Source organism: Crassostrea angulata, chromosome 2, assembly GCF_025612915.1.
Source record: "Crassostrea angulata isolate pt1a10 chromosome 2, ASM2561291v2, whole genome shotgun sequence".
In the NCBI taxonomy this organism is placed as follows: domain Eukaryota; kingdom Metazoa; phylum Mollusca; class Bivalvia; order Ostreida; family Ostreidae; genus Magallana; species Magallana angulata.
This window is the reverse complement of record NC_069112.1, coordinates 30,780,216-30,793,620: the sequence shown is the minus strand read 5'-3', so window position 1 is coordinate 30,793,620 and position 13,405 is coordinate 30,780,216. Positions and strand designations below refer to the sequence as shown.

At 35.3% G+C, this 13,405-nt stretch overlaps 1 protein-coding gene across 1 annotated transcript; it reads right to left on the bottom strand.

Annotated features, from left to right (window-relative positions):
* Positions 1-2,483: 2,483 nt before the first annotated feature.
* Positions 2,484-6,557, bottom strand: LOC128174186 (uncharacterized protein K02A2.6-like). Its single transcript, XM_052839802.1, has 3 exons — positions 6,314-6,557; positions 3,006-5,494; positions 2,484-2,534 (listed from the first exon to the last, which is right to left on the bottom strand). Exons 1-3 carry the CDS (start codon positions 6,555-6,557, stop codon positions 2,484-2,486), a joined length of 2,784 nt encoding a protein of 927 aa, XP_052695762.1.
* Between the last annotated feature and the right edge of the window lie 6,848 nt (positions 6,558-13,405).

The following is a 13,405-nucleotide window of genomic DNA, read 5'->3' as shown; positions in this document are numbered from 1 at the left end:
TACGATGTATATAATTATGCTAACATCAACATTGAATTTTTGGTGTTCTATATGATCTTAAATCATAAAGTCGATACAGTATCGTTAAGATAAAAACAAACAAGTACCACTGACGAAATCCATGATCATCTTTACGAAGTCTTGTTGCATCTTCTATTTGCAAACATGTCCTGCTATTGTAAATATCATTTTACCAAAAAGTAGCATCTTTTAATTGGACCAATAACGTTGTGGATTTTATGTAATGTTTTATTTTTCCTCCAATATCGGCGTTCGTTTTCTACATTTTGTACCGTTTTATAATACCCGGTACTTAGTGAAATTGGTATTTTAAGCAGTGCAATTTTGAATACGTTTGCATTACTTGACAGTTGTTCATTCCTGCAGCTATATACATAGGATCCGATTATAGAGATCTAGACGTTACCTGGTTTGATTTTCCGATTATAAATTGTGACTATGGTCTGTCGATCCCAAAATATTAATAGTTATGCAACACATTTGGACGATTTTTAAAAACAAAATACACATACCTTGAAAGATGCAATTGATACAGATGAAACGGGAAATATCCAAGAAAACTTCATTGACACATTATCATTTTTCTAATCGGAAAAATTCACAGGATCGAAAACAGATTTCTTACGGAGATTTATAATGGAAATGTTGACATCTTTTCTCCATTCGTAGGTCACTCAGAAGACCTCGCACAATTTTTCAACGTTATCATCCGGGTCTGTTGAAATGCAAAACCCTGTAGACTTCTTTATTTTTAGCCGTGTATTGAACCTAATGAGGTGGAAAGGACGTTTTAAAGAAGAAATCATGAAAATTGTTCATGCTTCTGAAAGAACATCGCTTGAACCCTGAGGTACATATATATATAAATATCGAGTTATTCAGCAAAATGTGAATCGAGGATATTTTAGGACAGAGTATAGTGGTCAATGCATGTACTGTTGATTTTGGGGAAATGATTATTCTTAAATAAATAATCTAGGATTGATAATCTTTCAAAAAAATTGAAAATTACACAAAGGATATCGATTATAGCATGATTAACAAATCTATAAAGTAAATAACATTAGTTAAGATTTTCCGTTCCGTTCCGCTTTCCGTTCCGTTTTCCGTTCCGCGTTTTAGCAACACCCATAATAAAGTACCTTAGGTAGCAAGGGAAAGTTTCGGATAAAGTACCTGTCAATATTTTTGTAAAATTTAGAGTTGTTGTACTTGAAGGCTTATGAGTGTTGCTAAAATTCATGAAATGATTTTTAATGATTATCATTAGTTAGAGGGGTGTCTTTAGTTGAAATTGATATGCAATATGTAGGCCCCATATGTTAGGTACATGAGAATCAGAAGTAAAATGCTAGACCTGCGGCTATGACTGCTGTGTTGACTTTACACAGTGAAATTGCAAGTTACAGACGGGAGGTAAAATAACACGAAAAGTAGGTGGATGGGACATTGTAAACAATACACAAGTAAATTTCTGACATGTGATAGTGCAACATGCACGCTTTACGGAAGGTCAACCCTCTGCAGGGAATTAGCTGGTGGAGGTCTAAAAAGCTGAAAAACCATGAAAATTTAGCAAAATATGAACGGGTCAGAATCTCATAAAAACCAGTATGTAGAGAATTTTACAGGTTTAGACTAGTACTTTTCTTCAGAAATAAGTGATTGGCCTTATAAAGAGTGAATTAAATGTATTTGTGCTGAATGGGAACTGAAGAAATTCTAGTTAAAGAGTTCTGAAGACACGCATCCCCTGCCTACAATGAATTGTATAAAAAAACCTGTCCCGTTCCACCTGAGGTTCATAAAATTTTAATCTTACAATAATGGGACAAATAATATAACATGTGATAAAATGACGACAATTTTGTATTAACTTACTCATTACTGAGGCCACTTGAACAAGTGCATCAGTCACAACCTCAACAATACAATACGTAGTCTCTTATCGAGAAAAAAGCGCAAACCTTGAACAAAACAAGCCTTCCGATATTGATAATAGTTTTTTTATTATGTAGAATGTTGAATGAAGGAAAACGGAAAGTTGATTGTACATGTATATAATGTAATAAAATATGTACACTGTGGTCTTGGTATCATACTCCATAAAAATGTATGAACAATATTGAGCTGTGTGACCAGGGCTATCCATTCTACCATCATGAATTACAATGCAGAGACAATTAAAAACGCATTTTAATAACAATAAAGTGTTTTAACGTTCCTAAAATTTTCTTTCAACGTCAACACACATATTTACCTAAGATAATTATATCTCTTTCGCGAAGCTGGTCAAATACAGATTCTTGATGCTCTGTCCAAAATCATCAACAGCAAGTAGGTTCTCTGTATTTTGTAAAAAGAATTTTTGCTGATCAAATGAAATTTCATGAATTTGATCATTGAAACTGTCTGAAAATTGCTTCCGAAAAGTAAAATTGAAGAAGTTAGCAACAAATCTCCTAGATGCATTCCTCTGACAGGCTGTGAACACCATTGCTGTACTTGGTGTCCTTCAGCACAAACGTACAAAAATTTTAATGATTTTTGATAATCTTTGTAATATTCATGTTTCTTAAGAACATGTCGAAGAACAACCAACTCCGTGCTGCACGTTTTACTAACTAGTTTATTCCCGGAAGTCCCATAGTACAGGTTACAAAAATGTAAATAAATGAAAACCTGATAAAAACGGAATTTACAAATAACATTACATCTTTCCCCTTAATAAATTTTGCATTATGATTTAAAAAGTCTTTTTTTTCATATAGAGAATTTCACTTATAGTATCATTATAGACACAATTGAAAGAAATAGATATATAATATATTTACATATATATGTACAAATATTCACTGATCATTTACCGGTATACATATCTCATCATGTGCACATCAAGGTAGACTGCCTTGATTGCAAATATATAAGTAAGGGATTATTCTGCCCCATCACACATATTCATTAAGATATTTCGGACGACGCACTTCTCGGCCTGCACGCGTTTTGTACGGTTGCACTTGCTGAACAATGTCTGGACTTCTCGCGTCTTCAACTTCTGTAGTGTCCGGGTTTCCAGCTTCTGAATTAATTGTTTCTTTGTCTCTCACTGTATCTTCGTCTTCGTCATCAAGTTCAACGATTGGTTCTTTAAAACTGGTTTCTTTTGACTGTATGATGTCTCTTCGATTTCTTCTAAATTGATCTCCATTCTGATCTTGTACGTTGTATGATCTGGTATGGACTTGATCCCTGACATATCCGGGTTGCCACTGTCCTCTGTGTCTGAATCTAACTCTTTGTCCTGGCGACAAACTTGACAGTTTTCGGCTTCCAACATCGAAATAAGTTTTCTGACGATTCTGGGTAATTTTCCTCTTCTGCCTGGTAATGTCATCTGGCACTACTTTTGGTTTCAGTTGATTTTTGGTTACTGGTAATATTGATCTAAGTTGTCGGCTCATGAGTAGTTTTGCCGGAGATTCAACATCTGCTGGCGTGTTCCGGTATTCTAGTAAACTGATATATGGATCCTTTCCATCTATCCTTGCTTTTTCTAACATTCTCTTCACGGTTTGAACGGTTTTCTCCGCAAGACAATTTCCTTGTGGGTTATATGGACTCGACGTTTTGTGTTCGAAACACCAACTTCTGGAGAAATCTTTGAATTCCTTGGAAGTATATTGAGGACCATTATCGCTTCGCACTTCATAAGGAATGCCATGACGGGCAAACATGGACTTCATATGTGTGATCACAGTTTTGCTCCTAGTGTTCTCAAGATTGACTACTTCAAAAAACTTGGAATAATAATCCACAACGATCAAATAATCCTCATTGTTCAACGTGAACAAATCTGAACCAAGCACTTGCCATGGACCTTCTGGTACTGGCGTCGGATTTAACGGCTCTTTTGGATTCTTGTTTCTCATATCTGTACATGTATGACATTTAGCAATCATGTCGGTTATGTCTCGATTCATACCAATCCAGTAAACCACAGTTCTTGCACGAGCTTTAGTCTTCTCTATTCCAAGATGACTAACATGTAGATATCTCAAAATTTCGGGTTGTAATACTTCTGGAATAACAATTCTTTCATTCATCAATAACAAACTGTCTACACATGTAAGTTCTGATCTTAACTTCCAGTACTCTTGTAATGGTTTCCGTAGCTGATTTTTGTTTTCAGGCCAACCACTTTTTACAAGACGAATAGCTTCACTTAGAATAGCATCATTTGCTGTTTCTTTTTTGATGTCTTGAAGTATGTTTCTAGAAATGGGAATGCTTGGTATAAACATGGAATGAACATAAGTTTCAATTTCCTCGCAAATTTCTTCTTTTTGTTGCTTTGTCGGAGGTAAATGAGCCCGAGATAGAGTATCAGCAATGATCAACTGTTTTCCTGGAACATACTTGAAGTTGAAATCGTATTTCTGTAAACGAAGTAAGAGTCGTTGTAGCCTTGGAGGAGTTTGGAATAATGATTTCCTTAGAATATTTTCCAATGGTTTGTGATCATTCTCAACAATGACATTGACACCATAGGTATACTGGTGGAATCTCTCTAAACCGAATGTAACAGCTAACAGTTCTTTTTCGATTTGTGCATATCGCTTCTCAGTCTCTGTCAATGATCTAGATGCATATGCAATTGGTCTTTCATCTTGAGTGATCACAGCACCTAAACCACACTTTGAAGCATCAACACTAACACATACTGGTTTTTTAACATCGAAGAAAGTCAGAATTGGTTCACGAGATAAAATGTCTTTGATAGCTTCGAATGCATCCTGTTGAGGTTTTTCCCATGTAAACAACACATCACTCCTGAGTAAAGATCTGATAGGCTCGTTAATCGCTGACATATTAGGAACAAATTTGGCAAGATAGTTCACAGTTCCTAAAAGACGTTCGACTCCTTTCTTGTCAGTTGGAGGTGGCATTTTAAGAATGGCTTCTATTTTCGTAGGATCAGGTCTCACTCCATTTTTCGAAATCACATGTCCTATGTATTGAATTTCGGATTGATTGAAAATACATTTGTCCTTATTTAGAGTAAGGTTGATCTCTTGGCATCGCTGTAACACTGCTCTGAGTCTTCTATTGTGCTCCTCTTCATTTCTCCCCCATAGCAGTATATCATCAATGTCAACTTCTACACCATCAATATTGTCAAAGTGTTGCGCAATTCTCTTTTGGAATACTTCCTGTGCACTTTTGATACCAAAAGGCATACGACAGAAACAATATCTTCCAAATGGTGAATGAAACGTAGTGAGGAGTTGACTAGCTTCATCGAGGGGTATTTGCCAGTATCCACTATTGGCATCGAGTTTACTGAACACAGTAGCTCCAGACAGTCTTGATGTAATTTCTTCAATAGTAGGTAACTGAAAATGTTCCCGCTTGATCGCTTTGTTTAAATCTCTGGGCTCTAAACACACACGAAGTTTCCCCGTTTTGACTTTTTCTGCAATGACGAGAGAATTCACCCAATCAGTAGGTTGATCGACTTTTTTTAATAACTCCTTTTGATTACATGTTGTCCAGGGTTTTCTTCAGTTCATCACGGAAAGCTGCTGGTATTTGCCTTGGACTGTGTATGACAGGTTTAATTTTGTCATCAATACATATCGTATAAGGTTCTTTCAAACATCCAAGTCCAGAAAACACACTTGTGTATTCATCAACAGGAGAGAAACACTGTGATATTCCTGTTGATAAGGTAACTTTTATAAATCCTAGTTCACAACAGGATTTGTATCCTAGTATGGGTGGTTGATTTCCAGTAGTAACATAGAACTATAACTGTTGATCTTTGTATGGAAGTACACATTTTCCTGCTACTGGTATGGAATCCCCCGAATAACTGGTAAGTCTTACACTAGTATCAACGAGTGGTTCTCCTGTCTGAATTTTTTCGTAGATTTTATCTGTGAGGATATTTACTTGTGATCCAGTGTCCAACTTGAACTTCACTATTTTATTATTGATCTTTAGGTTCACATATATTTCATCTTTGTTATTTTGCTTGAGATCGATCCGATGAAAAAATCTTCTCTTTGTTCGTCTTGCGAATCTTCATCTCCGTTTAGATCGTTTGCATGAATAGCTTTAGTCTTGCACATTGCTGCGAAGTGATTTTTCCAATGACACTTGCTACATCTTTTCCCAAATGCCGGACAATGTCCTCGACTGTGACTTTTCCCACATTTACCACATGTGAATGTTGATCTCGAATTGTAATTTGGACCACTGTATTTCTGCTTTCCAGATGTTTGTTGATTACCGGTTCCAGTAGTTTTTTGGAATGTATGTCTATTTCCTGTAGACGGTTTCACCGACTGTCTGTTTCTGTCACACTTGACAACACTGATCTGTTCTTCTTGTTGTAAGTCTTTCATCCTGCTCTGTGATTCTTCATTTGCACGACATATGCTTAATGCTTTGATGAGTGTAAGTTCATTGTCTCTAAGAAGTCTCTCTTTCACTTTCTCGGAGTGTACACCACACACAATTCTATCTCGTAACATCTCATCTTCTAATGTGTCAAATCTACAGTTCTTAGATATGATTCTTAAATCAGTAACATACTGGTCTATAGTTTCTGTTTTCCCTTGGACCTTAGTATGAAATCTATGTCTCCACACTGTTATGTTTTCTCTCGGAGCGCAGTACTCTTTAAACTTTTGGAAAAGTACATCTACTTTATCTCTATCTTCTTCAACTATTGTCATAGTATTGAAAATTTCTCTACCTTCTTGACCGATAATGTACAGGAAAGCACTGCATTTCTCTGCATCGGTTCTGCCATTCATAGCGATGGTTAAGTATAATTTCATGGTTTGCTCCCATTTTCTCCATCTTTCAGGTAAATTTCCATCTGTCGTGGAAAAATCCAATTCTGGTGGTGGACGAATATGTTCCATTATGGTATAATTACTATAGTTTCTTCTGACACCATGTAATATTCATGTTTCTTAAGAACATGTCGAAGAACAACCAACTCCGTGCTGCACGTTTTACTAACTAGTTTATTCCCGGAAGTCCCATAGTACAGGTTACAAAAATGTAAATAAATGAAAACCTGATAAAAACGGAATTTACAAATAACATTACAATCTTAACAAATTTAAAGCATGGTACTACTTTATAAAATATTTACGCATACCCATGTTAAATAGAGTGCTGATTTCACAACAACTTTTTCCACAGACACTTGTTCAGTCCACGTTTTAATTTGACAAGTTTGCAGGTAATGCATCTTAGCCAGTGTCAGTATTTGTGACAGATAAACAATGAAGGGCTGATCTTCAACACCATCTTGTGTTAAAATGTTACTAACGCCTGGAACTGGTTGAACATCAAAATCAACCGACTCCTCATTAAAACATTTCTCATTCTCTGAATCCTCAATCATGGCCTGAGTTTGTGTCCTCTCTTAAATTAGTAATCAAACTTATTATAAATATGATTCAGAAGATTGATGTCATTTTGAAAATGTCATGATAACCTTTGTCAAAACACACCGTATTGTTATAATGAGGAATTCTCAGAATCTTTACTAGTTAAGTCTTCTGTCCAGCAAATTGAAAGACAATATTTTGGCAATTATTGTCACTACAAGGGAGAAAACTGACTCATGCTGCATTATAAATACGTTATATCCGGGGTTTTTTTGCATGTGACAAAATTTGCGAAAATGTGGAGAATCTAAAACATTATTTAATTTGCGTCTGTCAATTTTTGCGATTTAAAAAGTTTCTTATAAAATATGAAATAGGATATAATTTCTGCGTATTCATTAATTTGCGATCTAAAAGAAGTCGCAGAGAAAGCGAAAATTAGATCATCGGGAAAATAACCGGATATACGGTACTTACTCTGAAGGATTTAAGAAACTGTTTGAAGTTTTCTGTTGAATTCTTCAACATCAGACTAATCTGAGTTTCTTAAAAAAATTAAAAATCATAAATTCAAGATTGTCTTAAAGAATTATTTTTTTGGGAAAAACAACTAATTCCTCATGTCTTTACCTGCCCTCCTTTTCCTGGTCTGAAGAAATTTTAGAAACATCTGAAAAATTTGGTGGAAAAATTGTAGCTCTAGGTCCTGGAGTTGATGTTAACACATTCAACTCGAGTTTTATTTTTTTTTCAGAGCTTTCTAAAGCCAAGTTCTCATTTCTAAAATCACAATTCATATATACCGTATAACGGGTATTTTCTGCGACTTGAAATTTTTGCGGTTTAACCCCTAAAAAGTATCAAATTATATTCTGCGTTTTTAATTTCTGCGGTTACATTAGACCGCCAAAAAAATACATATGTTTACCGGATTTTCCTTAGGGAACGTAAAACGAATTTGGTTTGTAGATTTATCCATTACTTCAGACACCCGTGTGTTACACTCTTGGATCGATCCAGGGGATAAACTTGCCGATAACTGTCCGTTAGGATTTGGAAGAATACTTCCACGCTTTACATATCTTAAAATCGACATTCTTACCGTGTTCAATGTGAATGAGAACTAACTCTCAAATCTTTAACAAGTCTACTAAATACTGCTTGTGAACTTTTCTCAGATCATTTTTATTTCATACTCACAGGACACACAGTCCTTACATCTGTTCAGCTATAACTGATATCGCACAGGTAACATGAGATAATTAGGTGTGAAATACGACGCAGAGCCCCCTAATAACGGACTGATCATGTTTGAAAATTATAGCTTGTATTTTAAATAGTGTCAAAATTAGTGATTTTTTTAAACGAATATTTTGCGTTTTGAATTTTTGCGGATTTTTCTTATCCGCAAAATACCGCAGAAAATAAACAACCGCAGAAAATACCCGTTACACGGTAAGTAAAACTTTTAATTTGTATAATGAATTTATGAAACCACACTTACCCCACCCCTTCCATAAAAAAAACTCGAAGAATTCAACCCCCCTCCCCAAAAAAAAAATAATTATTAAAACAACAACACACAGACGTATTGAGCATTTAGAGTTTAAAGTTGAGGTTGGTTTGTGTGCTCATATATAAAATGCACTTAAAATTTATTTACAGACACATTCTCTTTCCTTGGATTATTATTAACGACTACCCTCTATGGGCCGCTTTCAATCAGCTTCAACTGTATTCGCTATCTCCTATGTGTTTACAGTTTGTTAATTCTCTTATACTCTATACTATTATAGCATTATTACTCACATAATTATTCAACAATTTGGTTTTTCAAACTTATCGATCAAGCAAGTACTCTGCAACATCAGTATGTGATTTAAGCCGCAAAGTCTCCTTAAGTTCCATCCACCGATCATACTGCCCACCTATAGCTATTCTTCCTTGATTATATTTCGAAACAAACGGGCTCCTGTGTCGTTTCTGGCTGAATCGATTAAAGATTGTATTCTCCCACTTGTTGATCTCTTCTCCGACGACATCTTAATCTAAATGACCGGCGGTCAGTGTTGCGCACTGTGTGTCTACGAGCAGGGGTCTTAGTGAATAGAGCTTAAAAAAGCCGAATTTCTGTGTGGATGACAAAAATTCAATTAGGCACTTTGTTTATTATTTTTGAACATATCAGTGTCATTAGACATGGACTATTAATCCAAATGCAAGAAATTGAATTTTATTTTTTTCATAGAACCGTACTAGATACTATCCCTTAAATAAAGTTTCATTCTGGAGTAGAAAAATTAAAATATTGTTATGACGACCACGTCCCTGCCTGATATCTTTCAAAAATGACTTTGAAACCTTAAATTTTAGCGGAAAATTTAAAGATCATTATAGACTGCATGACCTGATATTGGAAAGGTACAAAACTCCGATAGAAAATAATTTTGCCTTATTTGTTGACTTACGAGATAGGTTTTATGTGTAACTATGTATATGTTTTCATAGATAAACTAAAAGAAGGTGTCTTGTATGCATGTTTACATGTTAATCCGCAATGATGTTTCAAATGACATTGGTTATGTCGTGTAGAGGCTCACCGCCAAGAACTTCATAGCCAGGGCCCAGCAAAGTGCTTGCAGACTTACTTAAATCATCTGTCATGAGAGATGGGGTTCTCTGATTACCATGCATAGTGTTGTTCAGTTTCTCTTGAAGTTCAGGTTTTTTTAGCTGACAAGTGTCGACATTTCCTGACTCTAGTTCATCAATAAACTCGTCTTTGGTCTGACTGGCAAATGGTTAAATAACACCCATCTTCAAGTTTTCTGTACATAATGCCCCCAGTCATCAGAACCCTACGATACTCAAGGGATACTGCGCAGCCCTGTTAAGGTTTACTTTACCAAGATTCCCTGACTAGTTTGTGTAGTATAGTATGATCTAAGGGAAGTAACTGTTTGTGTATGAATGTATAAGTATGATGTGAGTAAGAGTTATGGTTCTTTGTGTGTATTGTTTGAGAGTATCATCCGGGGATTAAGCAAGGGAAAATAGCCATGCTGATGATAAGTGAGAGCATGATGTGGATGGTATACATGTTTCATGAATAAACCTACTCGTGAATTGATTTAATTAAGGTCTTCCGTTGGAAACGGAAGACCTTTCTATTATTGTGCGGGTTAAGATTTTTCTTATTTTTCTTTTTTTTTTTTGTTTCCTAGACGCGAACTTTGAGGCTTCATATCTTGGTCATTTCAGAACGGTTTTTGCTCAAATTTTCAGGGCTAGTGTACTTTACAAAACACTATCTTAAGCAATTCATAAAATTTAGAATTCCCTTTTCGTTAAAGAGTTATTCCCCTTTTAAATTTTTTTAGGGCCTTTTGTTTCCAGACAAAGGCTCCGAGACTATGATAGCAGGGAATGGGAATCCAACGAATTTGAATAGCAGAGACATTGTAGTGGTGCACATAGGTTTTTGTTTTACGATTACGTTCCTTATTTAGAAAAAGGTAGGGGGTCAAAAAACATGATTCAAAAAATTGCAAAAATTTAGACATATTTTCCTTTATATCTTTTAAACGAAAAATAATTTGTTAAAACATGTAGAATAAAAGTTGTGCAGAATATCAAGGGCTTTCATTTGACACCAATAAAAAAGGGCTGGCCCCTTAAATTAAGGGCCAATAGCCCCTAAAAGTTTTTGCTTAATAACTCAAAAACGGTTAGGATTTTGATATGGCTGTCGCTGGAAAAGTTGTTTGTTGGGATCTCATAAAGGTCGTAACAATATTATTTTGTAAGTGATTTGTGTAGTATGAGTGTAAAAAGCTTTACATGTTGACATGTACCTGGTTTCATTTGACAAGTAAACGAAAGTCTTTGTGCGTACAACTGGCATAAAGTTGCCGCAGAAAGTATGCTGGTTTATACAGGAGGCAATAATTTATAAGAATATTTTTGTTTGTTGGAGTACATGCTTTTTTTTTTAGGAGTTTAAGTCATTGTTGTTAAGTTCTTATAGTGCACAATCATTAAAAACGGCAATTGGAAAACAAAACATTCTTTTTCTTTTCTAGTAAACCACAAAATATGGAATTAAAAAAACTCTATGCATTACATTTTATTTATTAACTCCATGCATTTAAAATCTACCTTGAATCAGAGCTGTGTGTATGTGTACCATTACGTAAGTTCTCCCTCGCCCGCGGCCGAGAAAATCGGTCACCATGCTCGCGGCTGGACTACCTAGCGGTCAGCGGTTATCTAATACACGAGAGCTGTGTCTCTCATATACATGTATGAGTTTATTTAGCCGCGAACTCAAGAATTGGTTTCGTTTTGAATACACATAATTTGTTATGGATTAAACGATTGGGTGTCAATTAAGAAATCATTCAGTTAATTAATAAAGGCAATGTCATTCTCAATCTAAAGCAATATAGACACCGATCAATTCTGGGTTTTAAGTTTAAAACAAATAACTTCTATTTGATAGAGTAATGTATGGTCATTATACTGCAAACTTTTCAAATCTTCCTGGGTTCTGAGCTGTGCCTGTCTGTGCGTTGTACATGTACTTTTACGTAATATATCCTTCGCCCACGGCCGATGAGATCAGCCACGGCTGCACTACCTAGCGGTAATTAAGCGGTTATCTAATAGACAAGATTTTCACACCGCGACGCAAACTTACATGCATATGAACGTGTTTGAGTTAATATAGCCGTAAAAACGGGAACTCCATCTTGTATTTATTCAATTGAACATTTGAGTGTAAATGAATATTAATAAGCGATATAACTCCAAATCGGAAACATCGTCAGACATAAATTAATGGTTAGTTTGTTTATGTAAAATATTTTAAAAACTGTACAAATAATGTTTTAAATCACCCCCCCCCCCCCCCCACACACACACACAAATAGTAAAGCTTTAAATGGTAATCATCCCTCGCACATGGCTGAGGAGAACCGGCGCGAGTGGACAAGTAATCCGCGGTCGGTTCGTGTTCTTCTACATGTACCTTATCACGCGTTCATGTTTCATATTTTGCACGGACACAACTATATTTTATTATGTTTTCAACTAGTATATTCGTTTAAGATGAAAAGATAAATTCATTAAACTTGTACAGTTGATTAAGCATTGATTTATAGATAGCGTACAAGGTAGTTTAAAAATCAAATTATAATCAAAGTTCTATGTAACATGATTGGGGTAGGTGCTAGCACGATAAAAAAAATGTCCTGAATTGAGGCATTCAATTATCTATTTTTAAAAATTTTCACATGAATTTTAAACAACTTTAGATTAGATTCTATCGGTCACATATTAATCACTTCTGTAGTTTTTCTACATGGTTGTTCGTTTCTTTGTAGAAGCGAACTCATTGCTGCCCCCCCCCCCCCCTCCCGTTCCGCTGACAGGAGCTCGCGCTGGATTTTTTTAATTGTCAAGATCTATCGAAAATAATTTTTGGTGGCTTCTTTTCATGTGTAACATTTTTTTTCACCTTCCCACCCGTTTGTTTTTTCGGTCAGTCTGTGTAAATTCAATCGCCACGTGCGACCGAGAATCTTGTGTCGCTTCAGCGCACACAGCTCTGAACATATATAGCCCCAGGTCATCAATTGTTATATAATTGAGTAACAGTTGAAATTGTGCTTTTACATAAAATAATAAATGATAAAATCATCCAGAAAAAAGTTACCGTAACTCAATAGTCAATACCAAAAATAAAATCCGTATGATTGCAAACTGAAATCGGTTTTTCAGTATTCGGTGGGATTTGATTTTTCTGCTAACATGGTTTCAGAGATTACGATGTAAAAACACAAACAGTAAATACACCTGATATTATTTACATTGATAATGTTGAAAAATATTTAAAATTAAATTAGTCACAATCGTAAGATTAAAATGTTCTACAAACAACCGATTATTGTTTTCCTATGTCGTATCATTCGTAA